General features: G+C 37.7%; 1 protein-coding gene and 1 long non-coding RNA gene across 3 annotated transcripts; one reads left to right on the plus strand and one right to left on the minus strand.

Annotated features, from left to right (window-relative positions):
- Nucleotides 1–2,066: 2,066 nt before the first annotated feature.
- Nucleotides 2,067–24,609, plus strand: LOC139964269 (ubiquitin carboxyl-terminal hydrolase isozyme L5-like). The gene is made up of 11 exons (XM_071965740.1): nt 2,067–2,223; nt 3,728–3,794; nt 6,028–6,133; nt 7,157–7,282; nt 10,805–10,866; nt 12,032–12,159; nt 16,257–16,320; nt 17,175–17,289; nt 19,552–19,668; nt 20,577–20,675; nt 21,779–24,609. Exons 1-11 carry the CDS (start codon nt 2,145–2,147, stop codon nt 21,893–21,895), a joined length of 1,080 nt encoding a protein of 359 aa, XP_071821841.1. The 5' UTR covers nt 2,067–2,144; the 3' UTR covers nt 21,896–24,609.
- On the minus strand, nt 17,299–27,906 carry LOC139964274 (uncharacterized). Of its 2 annotated transcripts, none has more exons than XR_011791936.1 (3): nt 27,382–27,906; nt 20,695–20,827; nt 17,299–18,105 (listed from the first exon to the last, which is right to left on the minus strand). It is a non-coding gene; the product is annotated as an uncharacterized lncRNA (long non-coding RNA). The 2 variants fall into 2 exon arrangements; XR_011791935.1 differs by lacking the exon at nt 27,382–27,906 and adding an exon at nt 21,608–21,769.
- Between the last annotated feature and the right edge of the window lie 72 nt (nt 27,907–27,978).

Raw genomic sequence — 27,978 nt, forward strand, 5'->3', positions numbered from 1 at the left:
ATTCATCAGCTCAAGGGCGTAGGAACCGGGGGGTGGCTTTTGGGGCCAGCCCCCCCCAGTGAAAAATGTGGGGGCGGAAGTATCATTCCGCCCCCGCTAACCAAGTCAGAAAACCCCTTTTTCATTTCCAAATGAGAAAAAAAAAATCTCATTTGGAGCACCAAATTGCATTTAAGGCCAGTTGAAAATGCAAAAATCTTTACAAAATGGAGTGAGAGTTGAAGTGTGCTATATTGCACCAAATTGCATCTGAGGCCACCTGGAAATGCAAACAAATTCCAAAGTGGAGGGGGACACCCCCTCCCCTTAGACCCCTCCCCCAGGCCGGCCATCAGTATTAGTCCCCCACTCAAAAGTACCTTCCTACGCCACTGCATCAGCAACAGTATAGTGGCTAGGACAATGTAGAAACATTTCTACATAAGCTCTAGCGACCAGAGAAAGTGTAGAATTTAGTTTGTAAGTCAATGGAGCAATTCGTACCACACCAATTTTTGCTGTGCGTACTTTTAGCTCTAAGAGCTAACTTACTTCGAAACCACTCAAGTGTAATGACATGGAAATCACTCGTCGAAATGGTTAATCATTGAGGACAATCTCAAATACTGGCGGAATTCTCATTCTTTGGCGTGCCGTAAATGTACATTCTATTGTAACATTCTATTGTCACATTCTACGCTGTTGGTGACGTCACATCGTTCAAAATACGAATCGGGTGAGTAATTATAAACAGTGCACCCATACTGAAAAGAAAAAAAGTATTTATTCACGCTAAACACTGATACCACCAAATACCTGTATATGTTATTTATGGCTAGTTGTTTCGTAGAGAAGATGACCTGGTTGGTACGGTGGATCAGCCGCTTTGATCGATGATCGTTTGATGCTCATTAAAAGGCATTTCGTCGAGTGCCATTGCAAGTACTATATATAAATTGGTTTGCCAGATAGACATAGACACTAATAAAACAAGTTTAAGTTAAAAAGAGTCTAATCCAAGCAATGTGATCCGTTCAGTAGTAAAATCCTAACCCAAATAATCCGTAATCAGGGACACAACTATGTATACTTATGTGGTTATTAGGGGAGGGGTAGCTCAGCAGACGGAATATTACAAAATGGCTTACTGTAAAGTACATAAATGTTTAAGATGTATGTGAAGTACAAGCTAAACTGTTGAAACCCTTCAACATTGTTTCAAAAGTTGAAAAATTTGCACCATTTCAAATTAATCCCAAAACTAATGGCAAATCCTTGTTCTCTACCGATTTTTGTTTAAGAAAAAGTTGCATGACACCCACTTTGAATATCAGGGTAACACAACACTTCCATAAATACCAGTTCGTCAATGGCAATTAAGGTCACTACACCTTGTAGTTAGAGGAGGTCTTGGATGAGGAAAATCATGACATTCAAATGCTATATCGGCGTAGATTTAGTTTCCATTTTTATAACAAAACGACGATATATTTCACATTTAAAAGTGTGCCCTGAAATAAAATTCACAATCAGCTGCTTTATAGTCTCAGAATGACCTAATCTTTGGAAGCGCTGTGGCACTACAATGTGAGATTATTTTCCGATGAAAGTAAATTTTAATACACATAACGAACACTTAATATGAAAGCGTGTTACTAGTAAGATCTAATTATGCAATATCTCGACGGTCTGAACAAGTGTTTCCTATAACCGCCTTCTTTCATTCGTTAACATTTGAAAGAAAAAAAAGAACAAAGAATCAGAAAAATTCTTGCACACCTTTACCGACCAGCTTTGAATGACGTACACTACTCTGTCAGAATTGTGATGGTTATTACAAGCTTCGTATCATGATGTCTGGATCGCTCCCCAGGAGGAGTGCTTGCTTCCTACGTTAAGAAACGCCAGTGTTTGAATTTTCCATTCTCTCGATCTCTTTAAATGGACAAAAGTCTTGGCATTATTGAACGCCCAATTAGGATTTCAAAACAGTTGTTTCATAGAAAAACTTGGATTGTTTTTATTGTCATGTTCGGCGTTCTATATAATACAAAGCATGCAGCCGCATTAGGGTATGAACTATCGTGTAACTGGTACCACTGTATTATTCTAAAACCTTCCCAGCGTTTGTCAGCACTACTACTGAGTTACGTCTGCGAGAAATAATGGCTGGCGGATCAGCAGGAGACTGGTGTTTGATTGAAAGTGATCCGGGAGTATTTAGTGAACTGATAAGAGGCTTTGGTGAGAACATTTTAATCGAAAATTTGTCTTTTGCTAGTTCCCAAACTTGTATCTTTCCAGCCGTACTGTTATTACATGACATTACACAATAGGCTAGAGGCTATTGCAGTTGGCCTTGGTATAAGTTATAATAGTCTACAGTATGCAGTGTAGGCCTAGGCCTAAGAAAAGGTTAAGAGCATCACACCAAGTGCAATTTTTTGCTTTCTACTTACGAGCAGGATGATGCTTGATCACAATGCCTGTCAACATCTTGATTCATAAAACCTTCTTTACCGAAGAAAAGTACTTTTCTTCAGTAACTGAGTTTTAGAAAAAAGCAGCAACACACTTGTGTTGATGCTTGTTTCTAAAACTAAGACTCTAACTAAGTGAGGTTGGATGGCTGTGCATCTTCGCCCAGCAGCGATGGACATAAGAAGCTGCGCTGTTACTTGTCATACATGTTAGTCATTCCGCAGCCAGATGAATAAGGAGTAGGCCCATCCTAGTGGATACCTTTGCTATTTGTTATGCTACAGGGTGAATATATATCATCATGACCCATAACCAAACATTATCTCCCTGAAGCTGCATGTTCAGGATATCCCATAATGCATGGTGCATCCAATTATTAGGATCTAGTGCCATTCTGCCATAGGTTCATACCCCCATACATAGTTTCCGCCATAGGTTTCCATCCTTTCCGCCATGCGGAGAGGCTCGAAACCTATGGCGGAAAGTACATTTTAGGAATGGATTTTACAGTGACCAGTGTACAGGAATTGATACACAGTCTTTAATGTACAGGTTGATTGAATAGTTTTAATTGTAAGTTCGTAAGAGTTGATACACTGTCTCCAATGTATATATACTGTAATAGTTGGTTGAATAAATCAAATTCAATTAAGCTGATTGTTTATTAAAAGGTCCAAATCAGATTTTCAATTTAAAAATGACCAAGTTTGCCGGCCTAGGTAGAGTGAAGCCAAGCAGTATACAGTACAGTGTATATTCAATGATGTGCTCTTTCCGCCATACAAAAAGTCCTTAAATGCCATGGCAGTAACTTGGCAGAATGGACTTTTTCTTTGGCGGAAAGCACATTTTATACAGTATGGCGGAAAGTACTGATGGCGGAATGACACAGCCCCCAATTATAAGACAAAAGTTTATGTCTTTGGAATGGCAAATATTAGTCAATGTCAAATACATGATAAACGTTATTTTCAGGATAAATTCTTAACTAAAAATGTTATGATCATCACCTATTGAAGGCCTACGATTAAGATTATTAATAATATCCTGAGTGCTGACCAATATAGCAGGGTGGTCACCAAGAATATGAAACCTATTTGCATGAATAAGTTTTCCAAGATTTGAAATGCCATTATAGAGGGGCAACTTACAACCAACATTATGATTTCTTTAAACTGTCTATCCAATGTAAGCCCTATTAAATTTAGTGGCAGTCGTTGCAATTAGCCATTCATTTTTCTTCTGTATTTAACTTTTAATCATTCAGGTGTAAAGGGAGTTCAAGTTGAAGAAGTTTGGACCTTGGATGATGAAGAATCCCTCAAGAAACTGCAGTTAGTATCACAGCTGAAGTGTTTTTATATACAGTACTGTACCTTAACTAAGTAGCAACAAGTTTGATAAGCTTTTTCAAACATTGAATTACAAAGCAAAGCACTGTACTTCACGTCAGTAGTTCTACCAATTACTGTACGTTACTTTAAGGATTTAAGGATCAAGTCTCGACGGTATGTTCATCAATACTCTGTTTAATTCTAATGTGGTCACTGGTAAAGTACTGTTCAGTGAGCAAGATAAAATGCTCATCTTTTACATTTGGAAATTTTAGGGATTTTAAATTTCATTAACTTAAAATGAACAGAGTTTGAAATCTTGAATCATGTCCATAAGTCTGGCACACCGTTAAAATTGCACACTTGATGCTACAGTAAGACATTCCCCTATTGTGAGAGTGCAAATAGGCTCTTTTACAGTTTTATTTCTTTCTCTTTATGTTGATAACTGTACTGAAATTACTAAAAAGTGTTGCTTACAGTAAGTGGCTTGTATTACTGTCGCTCTTGGCAGTGTTATGTTGTTACTTATACTTAGCCTTTTTAATAGTTTTTCATGTACTGGATCAACACCAATAAACTGACTAGAAATCCATGTACAAAAGTTGGTAAGAACTTAAGTGTACCAGGACTGCTTTTACTCCTATCCTTTTACCTCAGGGATAGAATTGTTTTCCAGTTTGGCCAACCTTACATTGCTAGATCTCATTATCTGCTGCAATTTGGGTGAAATTACTGTAAGGTATTGTACAGTATTGAAGAAGGGGGATCACTTCTCTGTAAAACATTGTCTCTGGTTCACAGGCAAAAGGCTCTGGAATGTGACCTGGAGCCATTTGGCACTTTCCAATCTATTATTTATTATCCTTTCGATGTGTGGAATTTTCATGTAGCAAGAAGTTTGCATACATTATTTAGTTTTGGTGTTAATTTTATCTTTAGAAAAAGGAAGAAAAAAAAAAAGAAGGAATTTTCCCCAGAGTAGTTACTGTGTGCTAGTTCAGTATGCTTTAAGGAACAGTTGCCACCAGTATATTTTCACAAGGGTTCTGTTTGTCAATTCCTATTTTGGGAAGTGGAAACAAATTGTAGAGTCTCAGTACATACTTACCTCTCCTTGTGGCTTTTGCAATATGAAAAGTCGTGCATGAACTGTAAGTGTGTGGGATTGCAGTATAATAACTGAAATTTTCCAACTGCATTTAGCAAACCTTTGCCTAAATAGAAACTAAAATGAGTTGAGAAGACAAGAACCCAAATCTGGGTTTACATATGCGATAGAGATAGAAGTGATGAAGAGAGGAACTTAATCCAACAGCTGTTGAAAAAAAATGATTCCATTTAGGACACATCACAGTGTTCATGTGCATACCATTACAAATGTATGTGTGTGTGTGCGCGTTTGTGACACTCGCTTTGGTCTGCGATAACTCAATAACTGTCATACTTTTTCATATTTTTGGTGCTAACCTTATGAATATTAATTAGGTTATGGGGCCAAACGTAGAAATGTTGACATTGCAATAACTCTGCAACATTAAGTGAGATTGTAGCCAAGCTTGGTATACAGTTTTTGGTTAATAGCTGGCCATTACAGGTTTGGGACCATCTGGACCCAAAAATTTCCGGGACCATGTTTGTGTTGGGTGGCCCCAAAGTTTATTTCCATCTGAAATACAGTTTGGGACACATTTTGTGGGCCCAAACTTGTGGGGCCCAATACACTTGGGACAATTTGGGCCTACATTTTCTGTACATTGCAATTTAACCCTGCAACCTTAAGACAGATTGTAGCCAAACTTGGTAAACAGTTGTGGTTCATCGCTGGTACATGTATGATGTAGGCCATCTGGACCCCCCAAAAATATTTTTGTGACGGGTGGGCCCAAATTTGATTTCCACCTCAAATGCATTTTGGGACACATTTTTTGGGCCCGAATTTGTGGGGCCCAATATTTTTGGTACCATTTCATTGGGCCCAATTTTTGCGGTTGGGACAAAATTTTAATGTTGAAATAACTCCTCAACCTTAAATCAGATTGGAAAATCCAAACTTGGAATACAGTTGTTGTTTAATAGCAGGTACATGTGGGCATTGATAATTATGATATTGGTTGATGACATACAATGAGGCTTGAACCATATTGCCCGTTGGGCTGTTGTTAACATTTCTAATAAATTTCAGTACACGAAACATTAATTTGACTTTTGCATGTTTCTTTTCCTTTTCCAGACCTGTTCATGGTCTCATCTTCCTCTTCAAATACGTCCCCGGATTGGAGTCTACAGGAACTGTAGTAAGAGACAGCAGGTTGGAGAAAATATTCTTCGCAAAACAAGTATGTCAATACCAAAAAAATGTTTCATTGTAATGTGACAAATAATTGGCATGTTACAGATTTTGTATCGGTAAAGTTAAGAGAGAAGAATCCTCACTATTTTAGATTATGTTCATCAATTTTGTAAGATGCAGTAAAGTAAAGTTCAAAAGTGACTCAAAAACCTTTTTCTCTGTAGAGATAATACAAAGACTTACATAAGCTAATGATTAAACTCTAGGTTGGAAAAATGAATGTGTTATTTAGTAGATAAGCATTGGTGAGTGAAACAAATTTATTGATTCACATCAAGGTCAAACTTCAAAAGAGGACATACGTAGGTCAATGTATGAAAATGTTTTAGCATGATACTCGAAAAGTAAACCTTGGATGCAGTTCATATGTGGTATGTGGCTTTACCTTAGTGAGTGAAAGAATGCTATTGCTATTGTAGAGGTCATAGGTCATTTGAGGCCCTCAGAAGTCATAGTCTAAAACCTTGTACAGTCAATGGGTTAACTCCAAAAGCAAGGCTTTGATGTACTGATACTCATTCATTTTAGTAAGAATTTTAGAAGAATCTTGCCGTTTTTGTAATTCTGAGGTCATCAGAGTTCATACAGGGAACCTTGTAAACATAACTCCCAAAGTAAAGCTTGGATGAATTTCATATTTGATATGTAGAATAATACATATGAGAACCCTTTACATGTTTTTTTTGGAGGTCAAAGGTTATCTGAGGTAACCAGAGTTCAAAATATGAAATTTCTTTAGCATGATAACTCCAAGCCTTAAGCTACAGTAGGATGAGCTTCATACAGTACTTGACATACTGGTACACATTAGTACAGGTAAGTGAGAGATGCCATTGCAACAATTGTACCAATGTTAGCCTCATCTTTTGAGAGACAGGGGGGCAATATTATGAAAAGGTTTGAGTGGCAACTTCATCAGTTTCCTCAGTTTTGTGAATCCTTGCAAGAGGACAGAAATTTTACTAATAAAAACTGATGCACAACAGTTTATTTCTCTTTCTTTTTGAAGGTCATTAACAATGCCTGTGCAACCCAAGCTATTTTGAGCATTCTCATGAATTGTCAGCATGGTGATGTTGACTTAGGTGACCAGATGAATGAGTTTAAAGAATTTACATCTAGCTTTGATCCACACGTGAGTATACAATTACTATCTTAAGTCATAAAATAAAGGATAAAGAAACTGAGATATACCAATTCATCAGTAATTAGCTTGGCAACTTAATGTTCCTTTTTTTGTTAAAATTCATAGGTACTTTGTTCTCTCCCATGTTATTGTTGAAATAATAATCAGTCAAAGCTACCAGATTTTCATTAAAATTGGTTAATCTTCAAAACAAATTTCTTGCAGTTCCTTAAGGTAATTAAACAGCTTGTTGCTTTATTCTTTTGCTTTCACATGAAGGCCTTATAACACAACATGCAGACTGCAGAGGATGTCAGTCACTGTAGTCATCCTCTTAGACTCTTTTACTGTCACTGCAGTCATCCTTGCAGACTCTTCTACTGTCACTTTAGTCATCCTTACAGACTCTTCTACTGTCACTGCAGTCATCCTTGCAGACTCTTCTACTGTCACTGCAGTCATCCTTGCACTCTTATACTGTCACTGTAGTCATCCTTGCAGACTCTTCTACTGTCACTGCAGTCATCCTTGCACTCTTATACTGTCACTGTAGTAATCCTCTCAGACTCTTCTACTGTCACTGTGGTCATCCTTGCAGACTCTTCTACTGTCACTGCAGTCATCCTTGCAGACTCTTCTACTGTCACTTCAGTCATCCTTGCAGACTCTTCTACTGTCACTTCAGTCATCCTTGCACTCTTATACTGTCACTGTGGTCATCCTTGCAGACTCTTATACTGTCACTGCAGTCATCCTTTTAGACTCTTATACTGTCACTGTGGTCATCCTTGCAGACTCTACTAATGTCACTGCAGTCATCTTTGCAGAATCTTCTACTGTCACTGTAGTCATCCTTGCAGACTCTTCTAATGTCATTGTAGTCATTCTGTCAGACTCTTCTACTGTCACTGTAGTCATCCTTGCAGATTCTTCTACTGTCACTGCAGTCATCCTTGCAGACTCTTCTACTGTCACTGCAGTCATCCTTTCATTCTTATACTGTCACTGTAGTCATTCTTGCAGACTCTTCTACTGTCACTGTAGTCATCCTTTTAGACTCTTATACTGTCACTGTGGTCATCCTTGCAGACTCTTCTAATATCACTGTAGTCATCCTTGCAGACTCTTATACTGTCACTGCAGTCATCCTCTCAGACTCTTCTACTATACAGTGATCAGCTTTTGAAAGGTTCTAAAAGCTTAGCTGACACTTTAATGGTATATTTAGAATCAAACTACTCTCTGTGGAAAACGAACTGAAGAGAGAACGTCAGTTTCGTAATCAAGTGTTACATCTCACATCCACATTGCATAAACTAAATCATCCAAAATAATTCACAGTTTCCATTTGGTATGATGAAGTGTTTACATCAACTTGAGCGAACTTTCAAGACAACCCAACTCTGAGACTAAGAACATGCCTGACTGCAGATTTCACAGATTGCTTACAGCTCAGTTGTTTCCTCACGTTGAAACTCAAAATAATCGTAAGAAAGCGATAAACCAAAAAATTAGCAGTGGAGTGCTGTAATCAAGTGTTGCATTACTGCTGTCATCCACTTTTGTTTTTTCAGTGTCAAACATTTATTGCTGACCATAGATTTAAAGAAGCAACTCTCTGTCAGCATTATTCCTTATTGATCAATTTCATGGTTGTCGATTCTAATCTCCAAACTCCCTGATGTTCATGCATAGGTGTGTCTGTACATGTAACTGTTTTTAATGTATCTACCTATATCATAACAATTCATTCTGTACGAAGGTATATGGTAAATTCCTGAAAATAAAAGGGCATTAATGTTCTTTTTTAAGGATAGCACTGATGACAATCTTCCTGAGTTTTCTTAGGGGTTCCGTTCTATCCTTCAACTACAGCAGCTTTGGTTTATATCTTTTCGTTCTTCAGTATTAAACACGGCTCAAAATTAGAGACATTAGTCTTCATTATCATACATGTACAAATTAATGAAGTGAAAGTTTGTAAATTTGGATGTATTGACTTAGTTAAATCAGTATCAATTTGTGTCAGAATGGAATTAAACATGCCATGGGCAAAACTATTGGATATCTAATTGTATCTGTCAAAGCACAAATTATCATCAGTCACACAAGTAATTCCACTTCGCAAGCTTTACTAGAGAAGAAAAAAAAAAACAAGAGTATAAGAAATCAGAAATGAAAAGGAAATCTGAAGGTTGTCAAAGTTTGAACAATTTATTTCACATTGCAAGGAATCTAATGTTGTGAAGAAGGGTTCCATATAGGATCTTCTGTAGAAACAGACTGGGCAAAGGCCAACACTTATGGATCTATAAGTATGACAGAGACACAAACAACTGAAAGTCTCACAGGTGGGCCAATAATGGCATAGCAAAATACTTTCTGCATCCCAGGAGGTGGTTTTCTAATGGTTAGTAGTGCTGCCCACAGAGCCCTATAACTTATGTTCAGATTAAGAGGTAATTAAGCTGTGAAAGTGTCAATGGTCTTATCTGCGGTTATGTTTTGAAAATTTAAATGGCACTTCTTTAAGATAGTAAACACTTAGATGTGGATACTGTTGGAACAAGAAAATACTGCATACTGTGTTGTCTATAAAGAGCAATAAAGTCTGTTGAATGCTCCCAAAGGAGTGTTTAACTACTGTACATACAGTTGCTTTAATTAGGCCTAATTAGGTCTAGTGTAACCAGATATAGTTTACTTATACAGTAAATTAACCATGCCTGCCAGCCTGTAAAAGAATTCAGTGGACTGCTTTTGAATTTTTACTACCTAGAGCCCATTTGCCCTGTCCTTTTCTGTCTCATATGGAGCCAATGTTTGTTACTGGTGAACCTGCTCTTCATACACAAATATATAACTACTGTACATGTGTACTCCATTTTGTGTATACCATGCACAATGTTTAAGATCCTTATAGAGAGGTTACACTAATGGAGTACATCAATAATGCACAACTTTGTACTCAATTCTTCCCTCATCATTTCTAATCATCTCCATTACCAATCAAACACTTACCTGTCTATAAATGTCTTTATCACTATTGTTTTATTATGACATATGTTACCTTTTATGATTACAAGTAGTTATTTAGGATTGCTGCCCTCTATCTTAAGAACATTATGTTTGTTTGGGTGTGCTGTTAGTGACTGCTAACTTCTACCATATTATATTGACATGACAACAACACAAGATCGAAAGCAGAATTACAGATTGTCTTAAACATCTTTTGAAAGAAGATAAAAGATAATACTTCAACTATATACATAACATTTGTGTGAGATGAGACATGTAGTATAAGTACTGCTAAGCTGCAGCCAGTTACTAATTGTCAATATGTCTTTCCTATTCTTAGTTATATATCTTATAGAGTTACTGTATTTCGTAGTATGCTTACAGTACTTGTTGGCTTTTAAAAGAGATTGCAATGTTTTTCATTAAAATAAAATGAAGTGCTTGCATATTGTAGGTTGATATCCTGCATGTATTTTCTTTTCTCATATATATTCTTTTCTCTTTGTTAAACAGATGAAAGGTTTGACTATTAGCAATTCTGATGTCATAAAACAAGTTCATAACAGTTTTGCAAGGTGAGTCATGTTAATATTGGAACTGGTATGATTAACTGTATTGTTGTATTGTATTGTTGGAATATTGTGCTTGTCAAAATATTTGAGAAGCAGAGATACTACACTCTGTAAAGAGAACTCGTCAATGCATCATGATAATATATATATAAGAATTTGTAAAGCGCTTTTATCCAGTTAACAAAAACTGCTCAGAAGCGCTGCAGGTGCAAAGTACCCAAAATGGACACAACATTTATCAAACAAATGGATACGCATTCATGAATAAGAACGCCTTGAGTTCTTTCTGGAAAGTTGACACATGCTGGATTGTTTTCAGATGTAAGGGGAGACTGTCAAAAAAAAAGAAAAAAAAAAGTTGCATCAGGTGCAAAATGCCCTCAAGTAAGGCTGAATCAATATCAGATGATATACATGACCTTGACATACCAGCAATACCCTTTGTGGGAGATTCAAAATCAGATAATGTCCCAACTTCCCAAGCAGCCCTGCTGGAACTAAGCATCTTGCTTTTGACACAGTGTCTAGAAGACGCTACATATTTATCTCCTAAGTGGAACTGTGTAAATTTGGTTTGGGTGATTTATATTTTGGTTGTATTATCAATCAGATGATTGCACTTGGGTTGTGGACTTAGGCCAAAATTGACCAAATTTTACAGAGCATTTCTCAAAGTATATTAAATTGCAGTTTTAATTGTCAACAAAACAAGACACCCACATCAATATTAGCTTTCACAAAATAGGCAGGAACAGCTAAATCACTTGATTGAAGATAAGGCATTGCTAAGATTTGTTCTCTTGTACGGATACATTACAAACAAACCCTTAAAAGTAAAATAAAAGTAAATTTTAATTTTAATGAATTGCTTGCAGATATGAATTAGCATTGTTTATACAGTAAAGCAATGGTGTGTAAACAATCACTCAAACTTTTCAATTTGGATTTTATCAAGTGCTACTGATATTTCTTGGTTTTGTCTTAAACGAATTGCAAGGTTACCCAGTTCAGGATTTATGTTAAAACACCATTCTAGGTTTGCTCATGTCTCTTGGGAACATGACATTACCATAGTCACTTTGAACGCCTATTAGTGTAAAAGGAAACTGATCAGACAAGTGAAGGTCTAGTTTTGTTACCTTTCAAAATATGCTTCCTTCCCACACAGACAGCAGATGTTTGAATTTGACGGTAAGGCCGATAAAGACGATGACGTCTTTCATTTTGTCGGCTACATTCCAATTGCAGGAAGATTATACGAACTGGATGGATTAAAAGAAGGACCAGTTGATCTAGGTATTGTTTATTCATGGCTTAGGCTCATCAAATTTGCATTAATTATTCATAGTTCATTATCATTTTGCTCATGATAAGAGGTCACTGAAGAACAATGAAGGATACTGATCACATTCTTACTGACCTCAGTGAAATATTGTTTTCAGTAAATAGGCCAGGAAAAGTTGCAATGTACTGTACCAACTCTGATGACATTTATATTCCCATTTATACATTATTTAAGAACAGAAAGATCATTGCCTCAGTTGATTTATGGTTGAATAAAACACATTGCTCAGATATTTTAGAGTTCATAGGGCAATATTTTGAAAGGTTGAAAGCATTGCAAGATGTATGATGCATGTAGACTATTAACAACTTTAGACCAGGGTTACAATAACTTTATCCCCTCACGAACCCCCTGTGGATATCAGAGTTGTCCATGAACCCCCAACTTTTCGAGACACGATCTGAGTCATTATCATACTTAAATACGCATAACAATGCTTTGTAAAAGATCAAGTTCATAGTGTAATAATGTAATGAAAAATGCACGGAACGGTACTACTATGGCAATATATGCGTATGGTAGTAATGGAACGCGAAAAGAGTTGGTTGATAGGTACGACTTTTGTACATTACTAAATTATATGATAAATCAGATTTAAGTTCAACAAAAAGGACTCTAGTTTTGACTTTCAGAAACGTCTTGTTGGTTGTGTTTGTGACTGTTTGTATCGTTTCCCACGGAAATGGCGAGGTTTTTCATAATGGCCACCGGACAGTCTTCTATTACACTCCATCGGAACTTCGCGCAATCGGTACTAGATGTGCAGTCGGTACAGGACTACCAGATATGCGATTACCAAAAGAGATGAGGCGACGAAAGCGTGGGAAAGCAGGGGGTGTCAAACGAAGGAATAGTCAGTGTAAGAACCGGCCTTATTTACCCTCAATCATAATGGGAAATGTTCAATCTCTCAGCAACAAGATGGATGAACTTTGTGCGAGTGTGAGATATTTGTCGGACTTCAGGAATACTTGTATTGTGTCGTTAACAGAGACATGGTTGACAGGTAACCATAGTGACGATCATGTTAACATCGACGGATTCCAACTGGTACGTGGTGACAGGGATTTGGAAGCGGCTGGTAAATGCAGTGGGGGAGGTGTGTGTGTTTACGTCAACCAGAAGTGGTGTCACCCAAATAATGTGTACAGAAAGGACTATGTTTGCACCCCCCACCTGGAAATGTTAACTGTTTCTGTACGGCCATTTTATCTACCGCGGGAGTTCTCACACGTTTTAGTCTGTACTGTTTACATACCGGACAAGTCCGTTGCCAAGGCGGGTAGTGCTGAGTTGATTAAGGCCATTCAAGATTTGGAAGCTAAAGCCCCTGATGCCCTTATTGTGGTAAATGGAGATTTCAACCATGGATCAATGAAACACCCGGGATTACGGTTTTATCAACACGTCAATTGTCCAACACGGGGGGAATCGACTCTGGACCTTTGTTACACCAACGTCAAAGACGCTTATGTATCATCCCAGTTGACTAAGCTTGGTGAAGCCGACCATGACCTCGTTCTCCTGTTACCAAAGTACAGGCCTGTCGTCCAGCGTGAAAAGCCGCGGGTAATTACAATCAAACAATGGTCGGATGATGCCCTGGATCAACTCCAAGACTGTTTTGATCGCACGGACTGGGAAATGTTTGTTGACACTGCCGATGATATTCACGAATTAACGGACACCGTCAGCTCCTATATCAAATTTTGTGAGGACGCCATCATTCCCACGAAGAAAGTCAAATGTTACCCCAATAACAAGCCATGGATTACTAAAAGGGTGAAACAGTTGATCAATAAGAAGAAACTGATATTCAGAACGGGTTCTAAAAATGACTTGAAGCTAATTCAGAAGGAGATTAACTCTGTAATCAAACAAGAGAAAGATGCTTATAAACGGAAAATCGAAAATAATTTCACAACAAACAACATTAGGGATGTGTGGACCGGCATGCGTTTGATGAGCGGTTATACTAACGGTAGCTCGAAGCATTGCTCATTACCAGAATACTCCCAAACCTACGCCAATCAACTGAACTCATTTTATAACCGGTTCGATTGCCACGATTTCACGGATGAAATCGAACGTATTCTCAGAGTAACTTCCGGGGAGTCCGCGCCTTTCCTAACCATAACAGAGGATGATGTACTTAGAGATTTCTCGCGGCTGAACGCATCAAAATCAGCTGGACCGGACAAACTCTCACCGCGAGTTTTGAAACTATGTAACCATCAATTGTCATATATCTTCACCCACATTTTCAACTTGTGCTTTAGGACCCAGTGCATCCCTCGCCTATGGAAACAATCCTGTATTATTCCGGTGCCCAAAAAGTCAACTATCACCAGCATGAATGATCTTCGTCCGGTGGCGCTCACTTCCGTAGCCATGAAATCATGTGAAAGATTTATATTGCAGTATATCAAAAGGCTAACTGTAAACCTAATGGATGATCACCAGTTCGCATATAGGAAGGGACGCAACACTGACGATGCACTCCTGTTCACATTGGACACATTATACTCCCATCTCGAAGACTCTAAATCTGGTAAAGTCTCCGCTCGCATCATGTTCTTTGATTTTGCATCTGCTTTTAATACGATGCAACCTCATATTTTAGCTAACGTTTTACTTGGATCTGATGATGTGCCACATGCTTTGGTTCGATGGGTATTGGACTATCTCACTAACCGCTCACAATTTGTACGTATCGGTCGTGATGTTGTATCTGACATTATGGAATGTAGCACTGGAGCACCACAGGGCACTGTGTTAGCACCATTCCTATTCACTCTGTATACCTCCGGAATACGCTCCACTGACCTCAGCTGTCCGCTCATCAAGTTCGCGGATGACACTGCTCTCGTTGGCCGGATTAAAAATGACGATGACCGGATCTACCGTGAACAAATTGCCAATTTTGTTGCTGAATGCGACAGGAATTATCTCCATCTTAACGTCAGCAAGACGAAGGAACTCATTATAGACTTCCGGAGAGCGAACAAGATAGTGCCCGAACCTGTGGTCATTGACAGTAAGACAGTGGATAGGGTAACTGAGTACAAATATTTGGGTGTAGTTATGGATGATCAGCTAAAGTGGGATGCACATGTTGAGTATGTTGCCAAACGTTTGAAACCACGAATGTATTGCTTGAGGAAATTAGTCTCTTTTGACGTGAACCAGAACATTTTATCCATTTTTTACAACTCTATTATTAGTAGTGTTTGGTCATACTGCATAACTTCCTGGGTTGGTAACATAAATAAGACATCCAAGAAAGTGTTAGATGATACTGTTATACGGGCAGGTAGGGCTGTTGGGAAACGCTTGCCAATGGTTGACGAGGTCTTTGATAGTCGGGTTGATGATAAGCTTCATTCAGTTCTCAAGGATATCGATCACCCTCTCCACGCTCCTTTAAATAATTGTATTATCCCTCGTAGTGGGAGGATGAGACCTCCGAAGGCTCATACTAATCATTACCCCTCATCTTTCATGGGACAAGCTGTTAGAATTTTTAATGCATCTTTTAATCGCTAATCTCTTGCCTTTGTCTTTCCTTCTTTCATTGGGTTCTTATCATATTTACCGTTTGTGATTTGTTTATACTTTTTATTCCTTGCCATTCTGTGAGCTTCGGCCCATCTGTTCCCGTTCCTTGTTATTAGCATTTCGTATGCTTTTATTGTCCTACTGTTTGTTCTCTTATTGTTGTATAGTATCGTTTTTATATCTTACTGTTTTATCTGCAAGCATGTAATTTCCCTATCGGATGCAATAAAGTTTATCTTATCTTATCTTATCTTAACGTCTCACGAACCCCCTGGGATGGACTCACACACCCCTTGGGGGTTCATGCACCCCAGTTAGGGAACCCCTGCTTTAGATCATGCAAATTATGCAAAACACTATCATATTGTTGAATATCGATAGTCAAACCAAGAATTCTTTTTATAACTAGGGAAGTTAGTTTTTTGTGAATATTATGAATGGGTTTGTACTATACATGCTTAAAGATGAATTCTGTCCATCTTCCTCTTAGGTAAATGTGACCAAACTGATTGGTTGAAAACAGTGAAACCTGCTATCGAACAAAGGATACAAAAGTAAGTTCTTACTAGTAACTTGCAAGAAGAGAAATTACAATGAATGATGTTATTTTAATGAGTACTTTATATTTGGTCATAATGGTGGCATAGCTAGTAGGTGGAATAGGCTTGGCCCATCCCCATAGCCAGACAGAGTTGACAAAACCTGAAAATTTTACTTAAAAATTGGAGTTTGATATGCAGTGAACAGAACAGCGAGACCACTCAGAAAGAAATAGCTAGCAAATCCCATTTCTTTCCCAAATTAATATTTACTTTGTAGTCAAATGTAAGTGGTAGTCAAAGAAACAACAAAATGGGGTAAAAATGAAGCAATGTTTGGTCCTACCAAATTGATTGCCTTGCTCATCTTAAATTACTATGAAATTTGTGAACACAAATGGTGTTACAAATATTTGAATGATGTGCAAGTGGAAATTTTAGTTCTTAATTATCTGTAAGAAATGCTCACTTTGTGAAGGATACATATGCATGAATATTCATTTTCTGTCACATGTACACTTAGATTTATGTCTAATTTTGATAATTATGTGATATTTATATTCAAATTTATAAACATTCAAGTACTGCTTACAAAGGCATGTTGGTGTAAGTTTTCAAAACTTTGTGGCCAAATTAGCATATCTAACATATTTTGTGTCACCTTATATTTTATTCTGTTATTTAAACTACCTACGGTGAAAGAGGTAGCTGTCAAATGAAAATGACAACAACTTGTGTGAGTGTTATTGCAGTTTATCTCCTGTTGGATGTTGGAAACTTTCCAAAGAGACTTGAAGGTCTTATTACTGTAAGTCGCAGGATACAGGTTTCAAGCCCCATTGCATCAACACTTTTTCTTCATTGAGCAGATACAGTGCTGGAGAAATTCATTTCAATCTGATGGCAGTGATATCTGATAGACGGCTGATCAGCAAAAGAGAATTGGAGAAGTTGAGAGGCCAGTTAGATGCTCTTGAAAACAAGGTATAGTAGGTGCATGTTTCACAGTTTTGCAAACCTTAGAAAACCAGTGGAGAGGACTATTTGGTTTTCGATTTTTTTTGTGTGATGGTTTTTGTTTTTTGTTTTTGTTTGATGGGTTACCTATTATGGGAACAAGTTTAGCTGACTCTAAAAATATTCAGTCTCATATTTCAGCAAGAGATTTTGTCAACACTGTAACATGGTATGAGTGTTTTGCTTGCATCTTTGCTGCTGTCCTATTAATAGCCATGGCTCTCGTGTTGAGATGATTTATGAGTAATTGGTCCTCCTAGTCATCTCTGCCCCTCCAGATTTCCACCTGGCTGTCGGGCTCCTCAAAGACTCTGTCTTGAGTACCTGGCTCCTCCAAGGTTCTCTCTTTTCTCCAAGGCTCCTCGAATCTTCTTACCGAAAAACAGGACTTCTCCAAGGCTCCTCGAATCTTCTTACCGAAAAACAGGACTTCTTCAAGGCTCTGTTTAGCTTCACAGCTCAGTATCCTGGTTTAGCTACAGAGATCTGTCAAGGATTTGTCAAGGCTGGCAGAGGTCTTCAAAGTCTCCATTCTGGCTGCAGAGCTCTTCCAAAGCCTTCTTGGATGCAGAAATCTTTTAGGGCTGTCTTGGCTATAGGGCCCTTCCAGCTGTTTTGGCTTTATAATGTCTTCAACACCCTGTCCTGTCCCTGTTTCCAGATTAGGCTCCTGTCTTGGCTTGTCAAAGACTCTTGTCTGACTACAAAACTCCACCAATGTTCTGTTTTGGCTGCAGGGCTCTGTGTGCCACTGGTTGTGTATTCAGAACAACACACACTCCTCTTTTAAAATGGTACAAGCCAGTTAATATGCAAATACATCACAGACACTGTGTAGACAATGCTTCTGTTCACATAATCAGTCATATTCCTAACATTCGTAACCTTAATTGTGCCACATAAAATGACTTTAAAATGACACATTAACAAGATCTGTTAAACAAACAATGAGTACATTCAAGCTAACTTTGGGGGAACAAACCAATAATAGTCTTGGTTATCTAGTAATTTCAAAAGTAATTTCTTTTAAATTGTTTCAATGCCATTTACATAATGTATAGGTATGAATATTAATTTGAGCTTAATATCAATCCCCATCTGATCATGCATGTGCTGAAGCTTTGATGAAAGGAGGTCTTGTCACAGTATTATGCTACTTTGAGAAGGAAGCTGGTCACTTCGCCCAACAACCATTTCGCCCAACTGCCATTTCGCCCAACCTTACCATTTCGCCTAACCAGCCTGGTCATTTCGCCCAACCAGCCTGGTCATTTCGCCCAACCTTGATTAAATATTATACTTCAATAAGGAAACGTTCGGGAATTGATAACGTTACAGGATATGAACTGAATATTAAGGAATCTTGTAGTCTTTTAGTTTGTATAACTTTAGTAAGGAAACGTTCGAGAATTGTTATGTTATGGGATACGAGCCGAATATTAAGGAAACTTATTCCACACCCATTCCCCTTTGTTTGTATAATAATATAACTTCCATTGTATGCGTAACCGCCTAAAGTAGTGTAATCCTCCCATTATACCCGAAATAACTGCTCAGACTCCGATCGATATCGATATGTACCTACCACGAAGTAATATAACCCAAAATAAAGCAAATTCAACTATAGTGAAATAGAAAAAGTAATATTATTCTGACTTGTTTGGCGAAATGACCAACAAGGTTGGGCGAAATGACCAGGCTGGTTGGGCGAAATGACCAGGCTGGTTGGGCGAAATGAACAGGCTGATTGGGCGAAATGGCAGTTGGGTGAAATGGTTGTTGGGCGAAGTGACCAGAAAGCCTTTGAGAATAGTAAATGAACAGGATGTTAATGTTTACATGATGATGAGAGAATGTATGTTTGTTTATGTATATGTATGTATATTAGATCCTCCTGCAAGCAGGAACTCGCAAAGAAGCCATCATTGGCTTATCAAAGCGGCAAGCTGACCGAATTCAGTCTCTTAGATTCATATTTAACGTCCATGATAATGAATTGTCAATTGTCAACAACTCTGTAACTGGATGACATACATAAATCTTGGACTGACTAGAACTCGGGACCTTATGATTGAAAGGCACCGGCATTAACCACTGAGCTAACACTCCTATGCGTTAACCACTGAGCGTTAACCACTGAGCTAACACTCTTTAAGAGTGCTTTGTCTCTTTAGGAAATAGTGTTTTCCCATCTTGATGTCTTTATGAGTTTGCTTTATTTATCTTCAGGGTGAGCTAATGGACACAGACAGCACAGAACCTCTATCGAAGGATGCAATTTTAAGTCAAATCAGCCGCTATGAGCAACAAATTGAGGAAGAAGATGCCAAAATTGAAAGATTTAAAGTAAGTTGGTCTGCCACTAATAATACATCATCATTCAAATATATCAGAAATAATCACCATCTGTAAAGTCTTGTATTGTATATTTAGGAAAGACTAATATGAACAAAGTTAAGGTCCATGATTCCACATTAAATACTGAACATTCTGAAGTTCTATCTGCTATAGGGACCATTGTGCAGCATGTTGATATGCCATGAGTGATAAGATATTCCAAATAATGTCTTACACTGGTGATCTCAGCTTCATCAATAACCTCAGCTATGCTTGATCTTGCATCTGCCTGTCTACAACTGATTCTACCCACAATCAGGTTTTCATGCAATCAAATGTAATATATTTTCGACTATAAAGACAATCATTAATGCATTTTCAATAGATTGTTGCACTGATTATAGTAACAATTTAGTCCAACCTCCCCACCATATTAATTTGGGAAGGAGGGGAGACGAGGGGTGAGGAGGGGTGAGGAGGGACAGCTATATGATCATACTACAGTACTCAGTTATGCTCTCAAGTAAATTTTAAGTATCTGTTGACATCACAAGGCCTTCCCTTAAAGTTTGTGAATTGCTCATAAACAAATAGGGAAAGGTGATCAGAAAGCATTGTTTTAGCATCTTTTTTTGGATATCTAGCATACTTGAGTCTTACAGTGTGTTATGTTTTTATAGACATTTAACATGGTAGAGTCATGTTGTTATATCATGTTTATGTTTTTTGCAATATTTACCATATTAGAGACAAGTACTTTCACAGAAATATTTACCATGCTGGAGTCATGTTGTGTTAGTTTAGATTTCATAAAGTTATCTTCGTTTATTGATTTTCAGCATGCTTGAATCATTTTGTTTTGTATTTCAATATATTACCAAGCCAGACTCATGTTCTGTTATTATATATACTCACAGATTGAAAATATTCGAAGAAAGCATAATTATTTACCATTCATCATGGAGCTGCTGAAGATACTTGCAGATAAAGGGGCATTATTACCACTTGTGCAAAAGGTACATTTTTTTAACTTACATTTCTTCTGCTGCAGGAGTTAAGACATGTGGTAGCCTTGAAAATTAACCAATAACAGTTTTCTCCAGTTCATTGGAAGCAAAAACAGTTTATTTTTCCTTAGAAATCCAGTACCATAATCAGTGGGTTGAAACTGCAAAAATGAGTATACATACATAATATGAATGTCACACCCAATAATGAAAAAAAATGAAAGGAATTCTGAAATCTTCAGAGAATTTTCCATGGTATTTATGGTAAACCTATTCCTGGTAGATCATTTATATTGAATCCATGACCAGCAGGGCGAATTCTACCAGAACAAACATCAGCCCACCCACTTGTAATTATCGGTTTTGAGGGCTCTGAAAGCCTCAGACTTAAACACTTTTGAGTGCTCTTTCCCTTTAAACCAATGTTTCTCTCAGGCCGTAGTAGAAACTTGAGGACCCTTGTGGTAGAGTATTATGGGACAGAAATGATATGCTTGCCATTTGTACATGAACACCATCTTAGCATAAATATATCAGAGCCATAGTGGACCATTAACTAGTGAGATATCAGTATGCTAGCAGATAAGTATGTTTGCAAGTGTCAAGTCAACACCAATGTGCATCTGGGGTGTTGGTCAAAGGGGTAAAGCTCTCAGGAAGAGCTAGGGTGTTGGTCAAATGGGTAAAGCTCTCAGGAATAGCTGGGGTGTTGGTCAAAGGGGGTAAAGCTCTCAGGAAAGCTGGGGTGTTGGACATTATGAATACACTACAGTTATATTTATAATGTTAACTCCACAGTCATCCCCCTCAATAGCTGAAGTTGTAAAATAATTTGAAGCTAAAGTCAAAGCAATAGAGCATCACAAAACTTAGGCAAGGCAAAATATTTTGCTGTTAGTTTGTAATCATCAAGTACACATATGTGCATCAAATTCACTTACTGTGCAAACTGGGACAAATTAGATCTATCAGTATGTCTGAAACGGTGTGTAGGAATTGCACCGAGATTTCACCAGGATGTAGAAGTTGTTCTCTTATCAATCAAAAAATTAGTTTTCCTCTGCAGTGTTTGTTTGAATACTGAATTATGATTTAGTTTTTTTATTTTGTAGGCTAAACAGAAGGCTGAGGAAAAGAGTAAGTTTGAAGAAGAGAAGAAGAAGAAGAAGAAAACAGAAGATGAGGAGGGAGTTATGCAGCCAGAGAAGAAAGCAAAGATTGAACCTTGATGCGGTCCAAATTTCAATTTGATTAAGTCATAAGAGGTTTATCATACAAGCTTGGAATGTGCCTTAAGTCTGGAGAAATGTTTACTGCAGTTACTGTAGTATCAAATTTCTCAGTTTAAGGAGAACAATTGGCTTATTCTCACACTGAGGAGCTAAGATGAAAAAAAAAATTCCATGGTGTTTTTTGTAGGGATCTGAATTAAACTCCAAAAGTGTTAAATTACATCGGTTGTCCTTTCTGAGCTATTTGTCCCCGTATAGACCCTAAGTTTGTTAAGTTAAATTACATAGTCTCACCCCTTCTTCAGATTAGTCAACACAGATTAATGTCATCTATTGTTACATTAATGTAATGACCATTGACACTTTAAACAAGACTGCAAAAACTGTTGTTGGATAATATTCGAAACCTACTTTACCCCCAGAAAGGTCTTACACATCAACAGTCATCTTTGTCAGTGATCTCTGTCCCTTGTAAGGACCTTCAGCTTATTTGGTTTAAAACAACTGGTTGACATCACCCTTTAATTAGTACTGCTTAAACTCACCATGAAAATATGAAAGGAAAGCCAAGAGCACAGTGTACAAACACTTCACCTTCAATGGCACTATGTCATTACAGTCACACATTGAAGAAATGGCTACTCCTGACAAGACCTTTAATTAAGCTAGGATATCTCCCTTAAAGGCATTGAAGACTCACCCCAATCCGCGTGCTGCGCTCTGAAAAAGTTAACTTTCCGTTGCTTGCAAGTGAAGTTTTTGCTTGTTGCTACAAAATGCAGACAGTAATGAAAAGTGATACCTTAATTGTTATTTTAAGCTGGACCTGAGATTTCCATCACTGTATGGTTTGTACACTGTGCTGTGGATATTGACCGCAGCTGTATGTACTGACTGTACACTAGTGTCTAATTACCGAAGGCAGCAAGCTGTGTGTGTATTTTCTGGGATCGATGGTTGTGTCTAACACTTCCGTTACACCTCAATTGAAACGAGGTCAGATTACCGGCATTAGACCTTTTTGCGTGAGTCTTCACACCCTTTAGCAGTGTAAATATTTCTGGTTATTATGTAGCTGGTTATTATACATGTGTGATATGTACAGTATATGTTATAAATGCAGCTATGTAGTATTAAGCATTGGAGCATTGTGTCTGGGACTTAAGGGACCTAATTGGTTTAAGTCAAAGATTTCAGATAGAAAAGTATTACATTTGTTTGACTTCAACATTGTACCCTGCTAGATCAGGAAGTGCATAAAAGTTTTTCGATTTCAATATCTCAGTAGTAAACACATTTATGTCATGTTTGACATCATGGAACATTTACTGTGATGCTAGTTTATAACTGCTGGTTGAGTAAATTTACAATTTAATTTGATATTGAGAATAAAATCCAATAACAATATCTTCGACAAGCATGACTTGTTATGTTTCCTTCCTAATAATAAAGAAAAAAGGGGAGCAATTTTCTTGCATGCTATTGATACTAATATGCAATCGAGTACCAGGCGGCAAGAGTTTTAAAACTGAATGTAATCATTTATAAGTTATTAATAAACGGTCTTTTCCCAAACGAGATTGCCTTATTTTTATCATTTGCAATGTTTTGTGACTAATAATCAGAATAATCTGCATGATTTCTAGAAACTGATCAGCAAACATATTAAACAGTTCGAAGCCCTACACATCAAAAATGTGTCTAACATGTTTTATAAATGGTAAGGAACCAAACACTTTCCAGAGTTGGGAAATGTACTCCTGTTACCAGAGAACAGGCAAGTTGCAAACCATTCCATTTATAATATAATAATCAGCAGTTATTTTTACGACGCTTAAGTGACCACAAATGTGGGAGAAACCCACAAGGGCTTTATGGATTACAACTTTCACGTCGGGTGGCTTCCACTTCAACATTTTGACTAAAATTTGGAATCTTTTCAAGTTTAGAAAGTCATTTCTGATGGGAATACCGTAGATGGCTCTTGGATAAAAAAAACCTTATTATGACCCGGCCGGGTATCGAACCCGGAACATCCGATTGCTAAGCCTCATTGCTTCAAATGCCACCGCACCGGTTATTTTCTGTGGTTTATATTTTGCAAGAGGCATTCTTATCCGTCAGGGATGGTTGTTATTATCATCATAACTTGATGTGAATGTCACATTTTAAAGTAAAATGTAGGTGTGTAAGGGTTCGGGGGTCCACATATTTATATATCCTTATAGACCGGGAATAGCTTTTATAGTTTTGCGACAACTGTTACAAAACATACAAAAATACGATAATCAATAACTCTTCACTTATTACTGTCACATGACTATAAAAGTTCTGGCAGGTTTTAATTCAGATATCTGGACACCCACGTCGACATATCTACATTATACTTTACGGTATATCGCCAATTATATACTATAGCAATTGATTATGGTTAGTTTTACAATTTGGTATGAGTTAATTAACTTGTGTCAATTTCAACTGGTACATATTGATTTAAAATGGTTTATGCTGATTTAATGAAATTTGTGCATGTTGATTAATGGAATTAAATTTGTATCATATTCATTCCTTGCATTTACTCCAATCGTTCAGCATGTTGTACTGTTGACATATGTTGTGTTCTTCTTTATTTCGTTTCATTATTATTTGTTAGAAACAAATATCTCACATAATTTGTGAGGAAAAAATAGACCTACTTATGACATTTGTTATCGTTCCGTGGCCTGTTGTTGTTTTTCTGTTAAATAATATTAATATTAAGCAAAGTGCGCTAGGCTCTGATGTGGGGTTTGTTGTCAAACATAGTCTAGGGCCTACTCCATTGAGTGTGAAAGGATGTATCAGTAAAAATGAACTAAACAGTTCGGTTTCAAGTGCTCGATTCAGAAAAACTTGACTTGTTCGCCAGATGCAAAATGCTGAAAAAATTATTATAAGTAGCAAACCAACACCCTGCCCACATTGACCTCTAGTGACCCCTACGAAAAACAAAAGGACTCTTGGACTCACTAAGTTAGATGAAATCACCAAGAATCGTTACGCTTTGATGTTGTGGGTTTTATTTGTTACGTGTTTATCAGGTTTTGACCTGGATTGACGGCCGCATAAAGATGAAAAATAATATGGTTCTGGTACTCCATTAGCTGCATATAATTAGGCTACTAAGTATGAAGTTGAACCACCATGTACTTTGTGAACGTTTTCAAGTCAGTGCGTCCTTACACATACTCGCACCCACATACCCACACCTTCATCACATGATTTCCGTTTGCCTTCTCAGTGGTAGGAATCGAAAAACGTCATGAACAATCGTTTGGCTTAGCCTTTTTTTACCCCACGTCTGGTTATTTTGGCACGGGTGTTGTGCATATGTTAATTGCCTTATTGACTCACACACTAAATCAGTCCCTTTTCAAGGCGTTAGAACAGTTTCAATTGCCATATCTTACCCACCGCATAACATGATGGCATGACTTACCCTGGTTTTACCTTGTAAATTACAATACCTCGACCGTTTATATATTGAACTAGAAGATAAAGTCAACATACCCATTCCTATCGGACTGCTCGTTCAGAATAAACTTATTGCCAAATATCAGCCAAAGACTTGCCAAACTATTGGTACCGATTACAGTATAGTGTACATCCGCTCGAACGGTCAGAGAAAAGAGGGGAAAGTACCTAAGGTAATGCTTTTTTAAGCATGTTATCAGTTACTAATCTAATGCCAAATATCAGCCAAAGACATGCCAAATCTGCTTAAAATCACCTTAAATCTTTCTTTTTTTTCACACAATGTATACTATGATTTATCCACTAACTGACTTTAGCATACCATTAGAAACAACCAAACTATTGGTATACCGATTACAGAAGTGTACATCCGCTCGAACGGTCAGAAAAAAGAGGGGAAAGTACCTTAAGGTAATGCTTTTTTAAGCATGTTATCAGTTACTAACCCAGTGCCAAATATCAGCCAAAGACCTGCCAAATCTGCTTTAAATCACCTTAAATCTTTCTTTTTTTCACATAATGGATACTATGATTTATCCACTTCCTGACTTCAGCATACCATTAGAAATAACCAAACTATTGGTACCGATTACAGTAGTGTACATCCGCTCGAACGGTCAGAGAAATAGGGGAAAGTACCTAAGGTAATCCCTTTTTTTAGCATGTTATCAGTTACTATCATTGTTTGTTCTGCCTTTATTATAAAAAACGTAATTTAAAGTACAGATGGTGCGGAAAATAAGGAAGGATTGAAAGTGTTATAAACCATTTTAGAAAGTTTTTGGTTAAATGTTGATATTACTCCGAACGAGCAGATGAAAGAGTGGGGGTACCCGGTTCAGTATGGTAAACTTGCTCCTCTTCTAGCTCAAAATCGAAACGGTCATGATATGGAAGTTTGCAAGTGGCATGATAGGCCAAGATCTCAGCTATCATGTGGTGGGTAGGATATTCCAGTTGAAAACTTCTATCTATGCTTTGGTAGGTCTTGAAAGTGACGAGTTTAGTGTGTAAGTAAATGGAACAAGTAATTGTGGTGCGAGACCTATACAGGCGCGTAGCCAAGGGGGGGGGGGGGCGAAGGGGGCAGCCGCCCCCCCCCCCTTGAGCATATTTTAATTTTTTTTTAAAATGTTTTTATGATATCGCTAGTATTTTCAAAAGAAAAAATGCTAAGATGCAACTTACAAGGCCAGGGAAGTGCCATTTCTAGCGATCTGGGAGGCATTTTCAGCCAAAATTTTCTTGTACGCTTCGCGCCAATTATGGTGGCGCTACGCTTAGATAGTTTGCAATGCCGAATCTTCAGTTTCGCCCTTCCCTTGGCAAATTCCTGGCTACGCGCCTGGACCTATAACAAACAACTTCCACAGATTAACCTTTCGGGCGGATGTACATTGTTGTAATAGTGGTATGACAATGTAACCAGGGTCACTAGTGAGCTATAGTAATACAGGGCACGGCGTGCGAAACACAAATCACACCATCGTTCTAATTGGTGCCATTAGTGCCGGAGTTTATGATTAAGGACCTGCTATGATATCAAGACATGTAGGCTTAAGTATCAAATTTTCACAGGACATTATCAGGAACATCAACTTTTTGTTGATACAAAAAAATCAGTTCTATATAGATTCACATCACTCAAATCATTAAAAGAAAATATATTTCCAGGGACGAGTTGGAAATAAAGGGAGGAAATGTATCTCATTGTTCTTGCTTTGGCAGTTTACCACATGCTTCTTTGCTATGAAAGACGTTTCTTTTTGATGTGCGATATGTAGGCTAATTTAAAAAGCTTTTGTACACCTAATTGTTACTACCATAAGGTGTCATGTACATAACTACGCGATGAACAAGCCTGCATACAACTCCCTGGATTAACTATTTCTTTTTACACGCCAAAATATGTTTGTTCACGTAATGTCATTCTTAAAAGGTTAGTCTAGTTGAAATAAATTCATATTTACCTTTTGGAGAAGAAGCACATTCATAGTACCCTAGTTAAAGCTGCATTCAATTAATATACCTGTTGGCACATAGATTACATCATTTGGTATTAAACTGCATGTATGTACCAAACTGAGCCTTAAGTAAGTAGGCGTGATGTCATAGATGAACATATCTGTTGTTTGTATATACATATCAGGCGCGTATCCAGGATTTTCAAACCCGGGGGGCGCGAATTACTATCTAAGCGGAGCGCCACCATCAGTTGGCGCGCAGCGTACAAGAAAATTTCTTGTTTTGAAACCCCCCAGATCACCGAAAACGGCACTTCTCGGGCTTAAAATGACCAACCAGATGTACACTTTTTGCCTGAGAACCAAGTATTTCCTAATAGTTTTTTTTTCCATCCATAACCTTTTTGAAGATTGTCAACCCGGCACACATCATGTTCGACCTGATCGCATCTCCTGTGGGTCTTTGCTTTTGTAGGTGATTCTACGTCGCGGCCCACAATACCCGTCAGCCCCACTTTTCAAGGTTTTAAGCCCCAAATTTGTTCAGAATTTGAAAATTCACATACCCATAATGTTGTACAAAATTTCATCTATGGACAACCA

This window comes from Apostichopus japonicus, chromosome 22, assembly GCF_037975245.1.
Source record: "Apostichopus japonicus isolate 1M-3 chromosome 22, ASM3797524v1, whole genome shotgun sequence".
In the NCBI taxonomy this organism is placed as follows: Eukaryota; Metazoa; Echinodermata; class Holothuroidea; order Aspidochirotida; family Stichopodidae; genus Apostichopus; species Apostichopus japonicus.

Bases quoted from the DNA above. Each gene is read 5' to 3' on its own strand.
- LOC139964269 (XM_071965740.1), top strand. From the start codon at position 2,145: ATGGCTGGCGGATCAGCAGGAGACTGGTGTTTGATTGAAAGTGATCCG. The intron at 3,795-6,027 runs GTTAGTATCACA...TTCCTTTTCCAG, and splicing joins GAATCCCTCAAGAAACTGCA to ACCTGTTCATGGTCTCATCT. The intron at 12,160-16,256 runs GTATTGTTTATT...TCTTCCTCTTAG, and splicing joins AGAAGGACCAGTTGATCTAG to GTAAATGTGACCAAACTGAT.